Source organism: Astatotilapia calliptera, chromosome 18 (assembly GCF_900246225.1).
Source record: "Astatotilapia calliptera chromosome 18, fAstCal1.2, whole genome shotgun sequence".
Taxonomy (NCBI): Eukaryota; Metazoa; Chordata; class Actinopteri; order Cichliformes; family Cichlidae; genus Astatotilapia; species Astatotilapia calliptera.
In genome coordinates this window covers 715,722-730,498 of record NC_039319.1, presented here as the reverse complement: position 1 = coordinate 730,498, position 14,777 = coordinate 715,722, and the positions used below count along the sequence as shown (strand labels likewise).

The window sequence follows — 14,777 nt, the reverse complement described above, 5'->3', positions numbered from 1 at the left end:
ATAAATCAGATTAAGTTGACTGAACAGTTTGAGGTTGGCACAGATCAGGTTCAGAGTTGGCAGACTGTTTATAAGGTTACATTCAAACGTTTATACTAAGTCTACATTTAAGAAAAGCATTTCATGAGCTCAAATTACAAACATTTCTTCATCAATAACTTAATGAGAAAAACTGAATGTTGGAGACCTTCAGGGCCTCAAACACGTTTCATAGATTTCATGGTTGATCTTAGGTTTGATTAATAATCGTGGTAACAGATGGACTCCATCAAGACCATGTGTGTGTCAGGTTTGCTCAACTGTTAACATGTTTTTCATTTATGTTATTACATAATAATGTTTTTTACTTTCTGTTTTGTTTTAGAATTGTTTCATGACTCTGTTCGTGTGTATTTCTGTATTTTTCTCATGAAGAACACGTCCGATCTCAAATCTGCAGGCGCAAGGAGCTGCAGAGGCGGAACAAAGCTCAGTGCGCTCTTCTGCCGGAACTTGACTGTGTGACACCAGGCGGAAGTATACAAAGAAGAGGCGGAAGCCCCGTTTTGTGAGCAGAGAGTGTGTTGTTGTGTGAGCTGCAGCAGCAACGATGCCTTCAGTTCAGTATCTGAGAGAGTTCATCAACGAGCGACTAACTGCTGCTGCTGAACAAATATTCTTGGAGTTTGAAAAAACGATCGTCCAGTACGAGGAAGAGATCGACCGTCAGCGCAGACTGCTGGATATCACCTGGAAACCCCAAATCAAGCTGCACACAGCAGGTGAGTCTGTGTCTTCATCTAAAACCTGCCTTTAAATCACGGAGTCCCTGTTTGACACAGTTATAACCTCCGCTGTGAGCAGCATGTGGCCGCTGTCACAGCAGCTAACTGCTGTTTGACGGCGTGTCGGGTAGAGGACACAGGAACCAGTCCAGTTAGCTTTTACTGCAGAGCCTCGTTACTGATTAAAAGGAGCCATATTTATGTTTCTGTCCACCAGACGTCCCACAGGAACATGTCTGTAAGGAGGAGGAGGAGGTTCTCGCTGAGCAGCAGCTCTGGAACCAGGAGAGGAGCTCCAGTGTGGAGCAGGAGGAACCAGAAGCTCCACAGATTAAAGAGGAACAGGAGGAACTGTGCAGCAGTCAGCAGGGAGAGCAGCTGGGACTGAAGGAGGAGACGGACACCTTCATGGTGACTGCTGCTGCTGAGGAAGGAGAGCACAGTGAACCAGGAGGAGACGAGGAGCAGCTCCTCTGTCACAGCTCTGCTGGAGCTGAGAGCCAGGATCAGGAAGGAGGCAGGAGTGCAGACTCGGGACCGACTAGAATTATATATCGAATTCACTGTAACAATCCTGCACACGCTCGCATGTTAGCGCGTCAGAAGAACTCTGACGCAGGTAAAAAGACTTTAAAGTGTGATGTTTGTGGAAGAGCCTTCAAGAAAAAATGCCAAGTCAAAGAGCATCGCAAAATCCACACAGGAGAGAAACCGCATTCCTGTAAAATATGTCAGAGAAGCTTTACTCAAAAGAGCACCATGCTGCGCCACATGATAATCCACACTAAGGAGAAGTCGTACTCCTGCCTGACGTGTGGAAAGACCTTCAGTCAGAGCGGGAATCTGTACGTCCACATGAGGATCCACACAGGCGAGAAGCCGTATTCCTGTAAAACATGCGGGAAAACGTTCGCACGGAGCAATCACATGTTACGCCACATGAAGACTCACACGGGGGAGAAGTCGTAGTCCAAGAATGCATTCAGGTTCAAACACACTTTTTAGACTCAGTTTGTTGGAGTCGCTCGGTGAGGTTGGTCACATGATCAGTTTGACTTGGGGGAGGCGTGCTCATGTATTAATTTACTTTTCTTCTTCTAGACAACATCACGTCGAGTCTTGGAACTCTGTTAGTATGAATGAGAGGTGGTGAGTTGTGATATGATGAAGAGATGGAAGTGAAGCTGTTCTTCTGAGAGGCGACTGTGCAGCTGTGCTGACGTTTCACTGATGTTCGACACGCAGCTGTTTAAACGTTGATCTGAGGAGCTTTGAAAGGAAACCTTTGGACGTCTTTAAGTTGCCTTGAAGACGTTTAATCCGAGAAGCTTCTTCAGTTCTAAGAGCAACTGGTGGAGAGTCACGAATTTAAGCCCTACAGGACAAGACTCATCAGTATACCTGCAGCTAAAGGTCAAAGGTCACTCTCTGAGGATGCCAATGTTCACATTTTGGACAGAGAGGACAGAGGGCGGGGCTTACCACACCAACTCTCTGCCATCTATAATCCAGTTTGGAGATCCCTCCCCAGACGCCTTAACGCCCACTCACATCCTGGGCCATCTGACCTCAGGAAGTCACATGATAGGGTGGGGCCAGGTTTCACAGTGAGCTCACCTGAAACCCTGGCTGATTGGGACCCACACCCGCTTTCACGCCATGGCCCATGTGATTAGGTGGACTATCATCAGGGGGTCATTGTCCCTCTTGGGGGGAAACTCCCACTGGGCTTCTTGGATGAAACGTCTTAAAGGCGTCCCGGCGCTTTTCTTAGACTAGGATGACCTGGATGACCGAGAACCTTCACAGACATGTTGAAACACTCGTGGCTTTAATTCATGTTACTGGGTTTGACGAGTGTGACCAGTTGGTGACCTGAAGGGTTCATGCAGGGCTGTTCTAACATTTCCTCAACTGCAGAAACTCGAGCTGAGCTAAAATTTTAGTTGACTGAAGTAAAAATGAAAATAGACCGCACAGTGAAAGCTAAATAACGTGTCACTGAATACATAACTGCAGTTTTATTGGAGTGATGAGAGGCGGCTGAGCTGCTCCCGCCTCCTCGGGCAGCGGCGCGCGCCACGTTGCCCAGGTGGTCTCCAAGGAAACCAACTTTCATGAGAAAATGAAACGGGCTGAGGTGACCTTCGATATTTCAGTGATATTTGAAAAAGGAGAGGGCGCACCCCCCTGACTGTGACTGAGCACAGTCAGCAGGGACTGAAGCGCCGCCTCGTGGCTCTCCACCATCGCCACGGCGATCGGGGACCTGCAGGCTCAGACAGATTATAGATGATAACCTCGCAGCTGCTTTTCACACTCTGTTTTCTATAAAAGCTGTTTTGTAGGATTTCTTTGAGACTCTGGAAGAAAACATGTTCGATGACGTCTCTGCTTCAGTAGAATCAGAGGCAACAGTGTAAATATGACAAAGATGCAGCTCTGATCTTCCGCCTGCATCGAGGTTTTCTTCTTTACCTCCATCACTCTGTTTGCACCTGAACGTTTAGTGGAAGATGTTTGGTTTGTGTCCTCAGTGATTTTTGGATTGAACTCAGATGTTGAACTTTGTGTTTCAAGCATGCTTTGTTTTGTGTTCACATCTTTTTAAACGTTTCCGTCTTTAGAGCTGACACTAACAAACTGTACGAGCTGTTTGACGTGTCGATGTGAAAGGATCTTTATAAATAAAGTTTCCTTCCACAGCAGCTCTGTCTCTGTCTCTGATCTTTACTGCTTCATTTCTCTGTTGTCTTTGTCATCAGTCCAATGACACAAGAATCAGAGGTTTAACAGTGTGTGGCTCCCTCTAGTGGATGTTGTGGAGTATTCTGTTGTCTTTGCTCCAAAGGTTTTTGTACAGAGTTTTGCTGTTTCCTGTCACTGTGGGCTGCAGAGCACAGTAGTACACAGCAGAGTCAGACAGCTGAAGCTTCTGGATCTTCAGAGGAACTGATGTCTTGTTGAGTTCAGCATCAAATCTGTCGTTGTTGAACTCTTCAGATTTTTCTGTTGTTTCTGAGAAAGATTTCAGCATATACTTCGGGTAACTGTTCACTTCTTGTTTATACCAGAACAAAGTGGGGCCTGTTCTTGTTGTTTCATATCTACATCCAAGTGTAACTGTGTCTCCTTCAGCAGCAATGACATCTCCTTGTTCCTGGATCACTTTGTCTTCTCCTTTACACTCTGAGGAAGAACAGAACATGCAGAGGAAGAGATGGATCAATAAACATGATTAAAAACTCACCATTAATCAGACTCACACATTGATTTAAGCAGAGGAAACATGTTGATGTTTGTATCTCACCAAAGAAAAGAGCAGCAAGAATAATCCACAGCCAATGTTCCATCTGTACAACAAGGTTTAAATCAACAGGAGAAACTAGCTGATGTTCAACATTCAGTCTGAGAATTGTTCTCTTCACAGCAGCACTTATTATTGACACAATGGTTGAACACAGTGCAGAAGGAGAGCCCCGCCTACTGGATGATGTCGCCCTCTGTCTCCTCTTTGAGTCTCACTTCTCTCACTTCCTCTTCCTCCTGGTTCACAGACTGTTAGCAGCAGTTGAATCCCTGTGAGGAGGGAGGATGGAGCACTTACTGTACATCTCTGTCCTCTGCTGCTGTGGACGGTTGACCCGAGGTATTTAAACTCTACCTTCACTTCCTCTGCTCCTTGCAGATTCACCGTCTCTGTCCTCATACATGTCGTCCTCCTGACTCCCTCATGCAGGACCACAGCTCCTCTCTCAGCAGCCAATCATCTGTTTTCTCTGATCCACCTTCTCTGAACTTCTCCGTCACCTCCCTTAACCTACAGCAGCTCTTTCCCATATCTTCATGGTGGTTTAACTCTCTGTAGTTACTTCCACTCTTCATCCTCAGCTGCCCTCGCTTCCTCCTTCCTAATCCTAAGATAAGATAAGATAAGATAAGATAAGATAGAACTTTATTAATCCCTCGGGTGGGTTCCTCTGGGAAATTCGACTTCCAAAGAAAAGCACAGCAACGACCGAAGTTACAGTTACAAAAAGAGAATTGATAGATATATATATATATATATATATATATATACACACACATATATAAATACAGAGACAAATATAAATAAAATATACAAAGGGGATAAATAGAATAAATAGGAATAAAAAAAATAAAAATACAAGTGAATTGCACATTTCAAGTATTGAGTCTATTGCACTGTTGACTATTTACAAAAAGTATTGCACAAGGTATTGTACAGTGAGGTGAAGAGGCACTACAGCTTAGTTGTTCCCCCCTCCTTTGTCCTCCTGTCTCCCCTCCCTCTCCCCTCCAGAGAGGAGTTAAACAGTCTGATGGCGTGTGGGACAAAGGAGTTTTTAAGTCTGTTAGTTCTTGTCTTGGGGAGACAATCCTCTGCACTTCCTGATTCGTTGACTGTCCTCCATCCATCAATCCTCCTCTTTTATTTTCTACATTCATCAGCTCCTTAAATGCTCCTTCACCTTCTCAGCAGCCTCTCATCATTCATGAGTACATTTCCACCTGTGTCCTTAAAGCTGCTGCACATCCTTTCCTGTGTTTGCTGCACACCTGTCCTGCCGTTACTCCTGCCTGCTCATTGTTCTTCCTCATTCTCCTCTTTCCTCTGTCCACAGACACACCAAAGACCTTCCACTCTTTTCTGCTCCAATCTCCACTCTGTCCCACTTACTTGGTCTGTCTGTATTTGCATAGTGCTTTACTTGGTCCTAAGGACCCCAAAGCACTTTAGACTATACACAATCATCCACACATTCACACACTGGTGATGGCAGCTACGTTGTAGCCACAGCCGCCCTGGGGCGCACTGACAGAGGCTGGCACCACCGGGCCCTCTGACCACCACCAGTAGGCAACGGGTGAAGCGTCTCGCCCAAGGACACAACGACTGAGACTCTCGGAGCCTGGGCTCGAACCGGCAACCTTCTGATTACAAGACAAACGCCCAACTCTTGAGCCACGATCGCCCCTTACTTCACACTTCCTGTTCTTCTTGTCTCCAACCTGTGAGGCGTGCACACTGATAACATTAATCATCTCACAGCCCCACCCCCTTTGGCCAGCAGTAGCACAGTTTCCATGGAGACAGTTGTTGTTATCCTGGGTCAAACGTCTTCCTGATGCAACCCTCCCGGTGTATTCAGGCTTGTGCGCACGAGCTCATTCGCTGTTCCGACCGTCTGCAGAGTTCTTAATATTATCGTTAAATAACCGTAGCTGCCGGCTTGTTTGAGTAATCTGTAAATGAAGCTGCTGCAACCTCAACAAGTCCCTTCTTAACAGTTGACCTGTCACACTGCTCCCACTGCCAGACTGCAGCTGCACCTTATGTACATTCTGTAGTATTCATTCCACCTCATTCATTTCTGTATTTTATGTATACAAGTTTAGATTCGTTATTTATAGTTGATTTACACAGCGTGTGTGTGTGTGTGTGTGTGTGTGTGTGTGTGTGTGTGTGTGTGTGATTTACATTGCTGTGCTTGAGAGCCGCCATCTACCGGAACCAAATTCCCTGTATGTGTCTGCACATATACTTGGCCAATAAACACGATTCTGATGATTCTGAAATCACAGTCTAGGCCTCGCGGTGCAGCGGGGGATCCTGCAGACTCGACGACCTGCGGCTAGAATGTGCTTTTCGTGCAGTATGAAGGGAGGCGTGCTTGTAGTGAAGCTGGAGTTGTACTAGATGTGTTTGGACCTGCTGGAGCAGATGAAGAGCTGCTGCGTGTTCAGCACCAGCTGTTTGTGCGTCTCCTTCCTGACAAGCTTTTTGTGCAGCGACTGTGGCTTTGCTGTCACTGTGGGCCTCGCAGCACGGCAGCTGTTCCTCCCTCAGTCAGCTCAATCGGACTCCTTCTGCACCACCGCCCCCTCCACCCTCACAGTCACACACAAACCTTACAGTTTATTCTGGGGGTCATCAGCAGCAGTGTGTGCAGGTCAGGGGCTGGTTTTACAGCAGAACGCTGCAGCAGCTCCTCACGCTCTCCTCTCATCTTTGCACTACAGTCTTTGGCTTTGTCTCCACCTGCTGGACTGAAGCAGCTGGAAAAACAGCCCTCGATCGTATTTTCAATTTTGAAAATGTTTCCTCCCTAATAAAAATGTAGACGAAGCAGACACAGCAGTGAGGGCAGCTGTCACCTGGTGCCTGTTTGGGTGTTTTTGTTCTAGTGACATAAACAAAGGCTGTTGGGCACCTGTGCGTGGCCCTCTGCTGCCCTCTGCTGGACAGCACTGAACGCTGACACGTGCACTCTGCCACAGTCACGTGCTTCGTCACTTCCTCAATTCGCACACATTTGTTTTAGTGTGTTTAAAAGCGAAGTCCAAAGAAAATATTAATGCAGGGATTTAAAAAATCAGGTTGAGGAGAAAACCTCCGCAGTCCGCATTCATGTGCGCGTCATGTCACCCAGAATCACGCGGTAAAAGCTCGCAATGACTCATTTTCTCTGGAAATGCAGAACGATCGTGGCTGTCTGACGGTGTGTGGGTTCAATGAAGACAAAGCAGCAACAAAGCGTCACCTGCAGATCTGTAACTGGCTCCACATTTACCTGCTACCTGAAGTCTGACGTCAAACAGTGGTTGACGTTTGCTTTAATAAAACGTGTTTGTCTATGAGTCAACTCTGAGCTGAGCTCCTCAGGATCAGCTGATTTATTTTGTACAGAAACTTGAAACATTTCACGAAGCTAAATCTTCGGAGTCACAGGAGCTCCGATCACTTCATTTTCATCCCGCACGGGTCCAGGAGAGCTTCCAGGCAAACATGTTTACTCTGGTAGAAACTGCCACCAAATTAATGTCACCGGGCAGGATATGCTTCCTCCTGTGAGCATCTCACTCGGAGCCAGCTCTGCGCACATCCAGTGTTCACAACAGGAAGCTAAACTGCTTTACTACGTCCACCGGAAACGATGCGGCCACAGTTTCTCCAACACGTGATAGAAATGTGCAGGTGAGATAGTGCCACAGGTGAAAACAGGAAATGAGCTCATGGAAGTGTTTTAAATCCACTTTTTAAAACTCAGATAAATGTGACGTTTTTGTCTCCAGCTGATCCTGCGTCAATTTCCGGTTCCTTCAGGGCGCGGCGCCATTAGCTGTAGGAACAAAGCAGCTCATTGGTCGGCGCGATCAGGTGGTCTCGGCTCAGCCAATCGCAGGCTTTGATGTTGCGCCGTGGACGGCCGGGTGGCGTTCAGCAGGAAGCATTGCTGCTTCGGTTCACGGTGTTTTCCTCGAGTCGTTAACGGCGCCGGAGACTGAAAATCCGCGCGCACGCGAACCCCGAAGAGGTGCGGATTCGTCACCACCGCGCGAGGCTGCCGGAGGAGAGGCCGACCGGACAGCCCACGCGACCAGTTAGCCGCTAGCCGGCGCTCGGTGTCCGTCAGAGAGGTGAGTGCTCCCGGGGCTCGGGCAGCCGAACACAGCGCCTGAGACCCGCGCTGAGCCGCGACCACAGACCGGCTCCAAAGTTAGCGCGAGAATCAGCTGATTTAGCTTCTTCCGGCTTCTGTAGAAAGAAACACGATCAAAGACGCAATAACGGAGAAACGGCAGACACGGGGGAGGTTTCCGGTCGGTTCGGCAGCACATTAACAACTGACATGAAATACAGGGAGGTAGGACAGGTGGGTCCATCCAGACTTCAGTCTGACAGCTGTCAGAATCAAATATATCAGAGCGTTTATCGAGCAGCAAGCATTTCTCTTCATCATCATCAGCGAGGCTCCTCTAAGGAAGACGTTCCTGTGTCTGTTCATGAAGCTTTAGATCCAACATGAGTTTATCAGCTGGAGGCCGGACACCAGCAGGAAACAGCCCTCCGGCCTCTACAGCCTCAGATGTGCTCTCATTAATATCTCTGCTGAACGCTCTGACGGGTTATTACAGACACCTGCATCCAGCTGCATCTCCTACGAGTCCTCCCACAGATGAGCTTCATCTCCAGCATCCTCTCCACCCACTGCTGCAGAACCAGGACAGCCATCACCGGCTGCAGAGCAGGATGAGAGGAAACGAGAGGGGCCGGGTCGTTTCCAAACAAGAGCGAGGGTCTAAGGCTTACCTCCTGCTGATGGGACTGTGCTGTCCAACACCCCAGCAGCACCAAGCTTAACTACAACTAAACTGAAAACTAGAGCGCGATGTGACAAAGCGTCCAGTTAACGTAGATGTGAAAATGAAGACCAGGTGAACTAGAATAGAAACAGAGGAAACATTGCTAGTTTCTCACAGCTCGGCGGCTTTGATGGGTACAGCTCTGGTTCGTAGTGCAACACCTGCACTGACCTTCCTGAATCGGTCCCACGCCCTCTGTGATGATTAAAAATACTTAATCTGACACAGGGTCTAATAAAAACTGTCTGACTACGGTCCTCGTATCTCCTCGCCCCCGTGCTGCCTCTGATCCTGAGGTCACCAGGTCATGCTGTTTACCTTCTGATGTAAAGCTCTTAGAGGCTGTTGTCAGGCTGTGAATACAGTAAAATGTGTGTGAAGGAAACACGTTTTCTGTTTCCCGTGATATTCATGGTCTGGGGTTTCTCAGAGGTCAGAGGTCGTGAGAGGAAAATAAATGACGTAGAATACCTTACTCTGCTCGCCCCTCAGCTGCTTCTTTTATGGGCGAGTGAACGGCAGCAGCCATGACCGCCGAGCCGGACGCGCTGGCCGTGGTCAACCAGCTGAGGGACCTGGCCGCCGACCCCATGAACCGCAGGGCCATCGTCCAGGACCAGGGCTGCCTGCCCGGACTCATCCTGTTCCTGGACCACCCCAACCCTCAGGTGGTCTACTCCGCCCTGCTGGTGAGCTCACAGTCCAGTGGAAACACATAGACTCTGTCCAATAGAGAGAGGGCGGAGCTTACATGAGGATTTCAGACACCCGGATCAGCTCAGCTTGCTGTAACACCTGTTGTGTGCAAAGATCTGCTCCAGGTGTCTGAACCCAAACATCAGAACGAGTTGGAGGCTGCTGGTCGTCGGCGCTGAAACGCCTCGAACAGCAACAGAATCTGTTATTTTAAATCAGACGATATTTGAATAGAGTTTGGTGTGGGAAGCCGTCTCTCTGATTCAGTTTCTGACTCTTTCCGGGTGTCCTTCCAGGCGATCCGTTACCTGGCAGAATGTCGAGCCAACCGGGAGAAGCTGAGGGCGGAGCTGGGGATGATGCTGAGCCTCCAGAACGTCATGCAGAAGTGAGTCTGATGGAGCTTATCCAGGTTTCTGCAAGCACAGTAGCAAAGTGACTTCCTGTTTGCTGTGAGCTCTAAGAAACAAGTTTAGAGGAGAATAAAGGAAGAAGGAATGTCGTGAGTCGCTGCTGATCGTGGCGCTTTATCTCGTCGATATCAGTGACGTGTACGTAGAGACCAACCTGCTCACCCGCTCGTACTTGCAGCGCTGTGAGCAGAGCGCTGACGCTCCTGCTGCTGGGAAAACGAGGTTCCACAGCTCTGCTCTTTCCATCCAGGTCGACCACGCCCGGCGAGACGAAGCTGCTGGCGTCTGAGATCTACGAGCTCCTGCAGGCGTCCGGCATCGCCGACTCCGAACCGGCCGAGGAGCCCGTCAGCAGCCGCCGTAAAGCCCAGTTCTTCCTGGGCTCAAGCAACAAGAGAGCCAAGACCGTCGTCCTCCACATCGACGGCCTGGACGACTCGGTCAGCGCGCCTTTCACTCAGTAATGATTCCCTTGGCGTGGGCGGTGGGAGGAGTCATGAGCGTTTTGTTTTGTGACCCTGCAGAGTCGGAGGAGTATGTGTGAGGAGGCGCTGCTGAAGATCAAAGGCGTGATCAGCTTCACCTTCCAGATGGCCGCGAAGAGGTGCATCGTCCGCATCCGCTCGGACCTGACGGCCGAGGTCAGACCAGACCACGCCCCCTCGTGGTTCTCGCTGTATAATCACGTGATCACAGCTTCCTCCTGAAATCTGCTTTTGTTCCTTTGTTGAAGTTTTTCTGTCATTTTCTGTGAATCAGCTGCTGAAATGTGAGTTTCAGGAGGTCGTCTGTGAATGACTGACGGTGTTTTTGTGTTCAGGCTCTGGCGTCCGCGATCGCCGCCACCGAGGTGATGAAGGCGCTGCAGGTGGTGAAAGGAGAAGACGGAGACGAGGTCAGTTTGGCTCTCAGCTCGTTGGCACGTCACGCTTGCTCTCGTGCTCGCAGCTTCGTCGTTCGCTCTGACGTTGCACCTAAAAGCACCAGAAGAGAAGGTGGAGCAGTGCTGTCAGCTGTGGGCTTTAAAGAGCTGAGACACTGTGTGGCCAGCAGGGGGCAGCAGAGACACACTCACACCTGGTAGTTAGAAATGTGCTCGCTCAGCCGGCTGTCACTGTGGAGTGCCCACTCAGGCCTGCTGCATCAAAGACTTCACGTTACAACATTTCCTGCTCACACAGTAACACCCAGTTTGCACCCACTGTGGGCCTCCCACAGGTGGAGCACCAGCCGGGTTTACTACACCCGGCTGATAACACCATCAAAGTGGGATCAGTGGGAGTGGGTGTAGCTCATGTTTGTGAGCGTGGCAAGATGACGGGCACGAGTTCACTGACAGGAAGACGCACAAAAACCAAGGGGCGGGGTCATGCTTAAAGAACAGGTGTGCAGCCTATCGCAGCGCGTCTAACGTGTGCGTTCCCGTCCGTGTGTGCAGGTCCTGATCCCGTTCCCGGAGGACGGCTCTGTGGAGGTGGAGCAGAACGTGGACCTGCCGGACTACCTGCCGGAGGAGGAGAGCCCATCTCAGGAGCCCGACAAGGCGGTGAGCCGAGTGGGATCGGGGCAGGACGGAAACAGCTGGCTCGGAGCCGCCGCCAACTTCCTGTCCCGCTCCTTCTACTGGTGACCGGGCGGAAGGGTCGGCGCTGCCCCGCGGCCCCGCCTCCCCCCGTCGGACCTTCGTCCTCGTCTCAGAACAAAAACTCACAGCTGCCAAATCAGGATGTTCAGCTGGAGAGACGACGCAAAGTGTGAAATGTTGCCGTGGAAACCGTTTCCTCCTGGGGTCCCACGCTCAGTCTGACCTGCACGTGGCGACGTCCTCTCCGTGAACCAGTCCTTGTGTTACAAACCAAAATGTCTTAACAGACAGGAAGTGAACAAACGCCGAGTCAGAACAAACGAGACTCCTCCTCCTTTATACTGTTTATTATTTATTCGCCCTCGTGCCGTTTGACGTGTTGGAGCGGCGGCGGCGGCGAGCCGTGCCTTTCAGTTTCTCTGATCACAAACTTCCTGCTGCTTCCTTTGGGGCTGCAGAGATCGACCAACACGAGCGAGAGAAGAAGAGGTGGTTAAACACTGCGCCGGGCCGAGCGGAGCGTTTCCTGTAATGTCTGAGCGCGGGCTCGTAACGTGAGCCGCGTGTCGGGGTCAGAGGTGAACGACTGTTCCGCTCATATGTGGCAGATGTGTTAACGTGAGGAAGGACATAACCACAGCTCAGTCAGCTGAGACCCCTCAGGGCTTTGTGCCGCGTGCTGGGGACACGGAGCAGATCATGGCTGCGTCATTAGAGGAGCACGCGGCCGCTTTAACCCTCTGCTGCAGAGGCGTTTACTGACCTGCAGGGTCAGAAGCACAGGTTGGAGCTGCGGGGGTTTGCACAGGTAAAAAAAATGAAGCTGCTGCTCCATCAGTCAGCCCTCGGGGTTTCCACGGGAACCATCACGTACCTTGGCTAACTTCAGCTATAAAACTCCTGACTCGTGTCCCTGTGGGCAGACAGCTCACAGCTTCACTGAGAGCTCAGAGGACTTCATGTTCCTGCTGTCCACTGTTGTGCAAGTTCCACTGACCAACCACGTTTGACCTGTGGTCCTCGTGGAGTGGAAGAACGTGTGGAGACGGCAGCAGTCGCCTGAAAAGAATCCAGCTTTTAAATGTGTTCAGCTGATGAACAGGAGGTGACCTGATGATTCCAGACTGGGGTGTGTGTGTGTGTGTGTGTGTGTGTGTGTGTGTGTGTGTGTGTGTGTGTGTGTGTGTGTGTGTGTGTGTGTGTGTGTGTGTGCGTGTGTGCGTGTGTGCGTGTGTGTGTGTGTCGTCCCCACACACCCAACCACCTCCAAATCAGGACAGGAACGTTTGCAGTTATTCAAACAGGCGGTCCGACACGGTGCCTGGGTCCTTGCTCCGGCTGTGATGAGATGCACGAGCCTTTCTGCACTCATGTCCACCATCACGCCGCCCGCTGCCGTCACGTTTAGCAGAGAGCGTCAGTTTAAAAGCTGCAGGCCGATCAGAGAAACTGAAAGGTCACAGGTTTGATTGCCGACCACCGTCGTGTTTATGGAGACATGTTACCTGCTTTTGTTTCACTTCGGAGACCAAAGGGTTGGAATCACCACCTTTTTTTTATTAAACATGGTTTAATGTGAGGCTGCTGAGTGTAAACGGCGTGCGTGTTACTCTGTGGACGACGCGGGGAACAGGAGCACGATCCAGTGACCGCTCGCTCCGAGCATCAGGTCCAAGGAGCTTTAACGAGCTCGTTAAAGAATCAAAGCACAGTCGATTGGAGTGAAATTTGCAGAACTTTTGACAGTCTGACATCATTTCCTGTTTCCCCTGAACGCTCGCTCACGCTGTGGTTTCCGCTCAGCGGCCAATCAGAAGCTTCATTGTTGATATTTCAGAGTGAAACAAACTGATTTGATTGGCAGTGGAAGTGACCTTTGACCTCCATATACAGATTTCTGCTGTCGTCTCATTCTGTGTTGATTGTGTACCTGCCAGGTGTGCTCACGACTCCACCCACAGAACGCACGGTCCAATCACATTCAGAGTAGCCTGTTGAATCCAAACGCGGTGTCGGCTGAATCTAGGACAGCAGGTAAACGCATCGGTGATGTCATTGGCGTTTCCATGGAAACGCTGTATAAAACGCCCCGTCGTAGAGCCTCCACAGAGCGTCGAGCTCCAACCCTCGGGTTCCTGAGGATGTCCCGCTCTGATGGTAACCACGGGACCGCTGAAGCCGCCTCTTCCCGAGGAGGGCGACGCCCCGCCTCCAGGTTCTTGACTGATGTGTTGTGTGACATCACGGTTCTGCCGCCTCGCTAAACGCTCGTGTTAAAGCCGAGCTCTGAGCACTGCGGCGTTTTACAGCGTTATTACAGGTCATGTGACCGAAGCATCTTTAAAACAACACCCAGCGCACATGGGTGAGCTGTTCTCCACCCGTGCGCGCTCTTCTCCACCCGTGCGCGCTCTTCTCCACCCGTGCGCGCTCTTCTCCACCCGTGCGCTCTGCTCTTCTCCACCCGTGCGCTCTGCTCTTGTTTCCTCTGCTCAGGTCAAAGTGTGAAGTTTCACATGTGTCAGAAATAAAAGCTTTTCTTCGATGTTGTGTTGACGTCATGTTTTTGTTTTCTTCGCTGAAACCAGCTGAAACTCGTGCATTTTCTTCATCGTGTGTTCATCGTGATGTGTGTTGCCGTAGAAACGGTCTGTGTGGTGACTGCTGAATAAAAACTGGTGAACCTCGCGCTCGCTGTTTGATGTTTCGGATTCGTTGTGTTGTCACTCAGCACTGCTCACACAAAAACACACACGGGCCTCAAATGTCATAAACACAGTGGTAAATATCCAAACGGATAAATTATGATCGCGCTGAAACGTTTTGTTGACAGATTGTGTAGTAACCTCGAGAGTGGCCGCTGCTTCGTTCAGCAGTCTGATGGCGGTTGGAAAGAGGTTTCCTGTGAGAGCAGGCCGTGGTCGGGCTCTCAACAGATGACGCCGTGGCCCCACTGGTCCTCTCGGCGACCTCGCCGCTCTCCTCGGGGCGCACGCGCACAGATGCTGCCCGTCAGCACTGTCAGTGGAGCGTCTGTAGAACGTGCTGAGGACTCGGGTGTGCCTCCTTAAAAAGCAGATGCTGTTGTGCGTCTGTGCTTAATGATGTGATTTGTACCAAACATTGAACGTTTAAGGGCTCAAGACTCAG

At 50.3% G+C, this 14,777-nt stretch overlaps 2 protein-coding genes across 3 annotated transcripts; both read left to right on the top strand.

Annotated features, from left to right (window-relative positions):
- The first annotated feature begins 511 nt into the window (after positions 1-511).
- On the top strand, positions 512-2,221 carry LOC113010313 (zinc finger protein 550-like). 2 transcript variants are annotated; one of them, XM_026149345.1, is made up of 3 exons: positions 512-761; positions 982-1,750; positions 1,866-2,221. In XM_026149345.1, the coding sequence occupies exons 1-2, from the start codon at positions 590-592 to the stop codon at positions 1,731-1,733; spliced, it is 924 nt and encodes a 307-aa protein (XP_026005130.1). In that variant the 5' UTR covers positions 512-589; the 3' UTR covers positions 1,734-1,750; positions 1,866-2,221. The 2 variants fall into 2 exon arrangements, with proteins under 2 accessions (XP_026005130.1, XP_026005129.1); XM_026149344.1 differs by having other exon boundaries at positions 982-2,221.
- A 5,594-nt stretch (positions 2,222-7,815) lies between these two features.
- Positions 7,816-12,800, top strand: LOC113010318 (armadillo repeat-containing protein 1-like). Its single transcript, XM_026149353.1, has 7 exons — positions 7,816-8,207; positions 9,426-9,622; positions 9,926-10,017; positions 10,293-10,482; positions 10,567-10,683; positions 10,863-10,937; positions 11,481-12,800. The coding sequence occupies exons 2-7, from the start codon at positions 9,461-9,463 to the stop codon at positions 11,670-11,672; spliced, it is 828 nt and encodes a 275-aa protein (XP_026005138.1). The 5' UTR covers positions 7,816-8,207; positions 9,426-9,460; the 3' UTR covers positions 11,673-12,800.
- Positions 12,801-14,777: the final 1,977 nt, after the last annotated feature.

Excerpts from the sequence above, each read along its gene's own strand:
- LOC113010318 (XM_026149353.1), top strand. The coding sequence starts at position 9,461 with ATGACCGCCGAGCCGGACGCGCTGGCCGTGGTCAACCAGCTGAGGGAC. Across the intron at positions 9,623-9,925 it reads TGGTCTACTCCGCCCTGCTG|GCGATCCGTTACCTGGCAGA; the intron begins GTGAGCTCACAG and ends GTGTCCTTCCAG. Across the intron at positions 10,018-10,292 it reads CTCCAGAACGTCATGCAGAA|GTCGACCACGCCCGGCGAGA; the intron begins GTGAGTCTGATG and ends CTTTCCATCCAG.
- LOC113010313 (XM_026149345.1), top strand. The coding sequence starts at position 590 with ATGCCTTCAGTTCAGTATCTGAGAGAGTTCATCAACGAGCGACTAACT. Across the intron at positions 762-981 it reads AATCAAGCTGCACACAGCAG|ACGTCCCACAGGAACATGTC; the intron begins GTGAGTCTGTGT and ends TCTGTCCACCAG.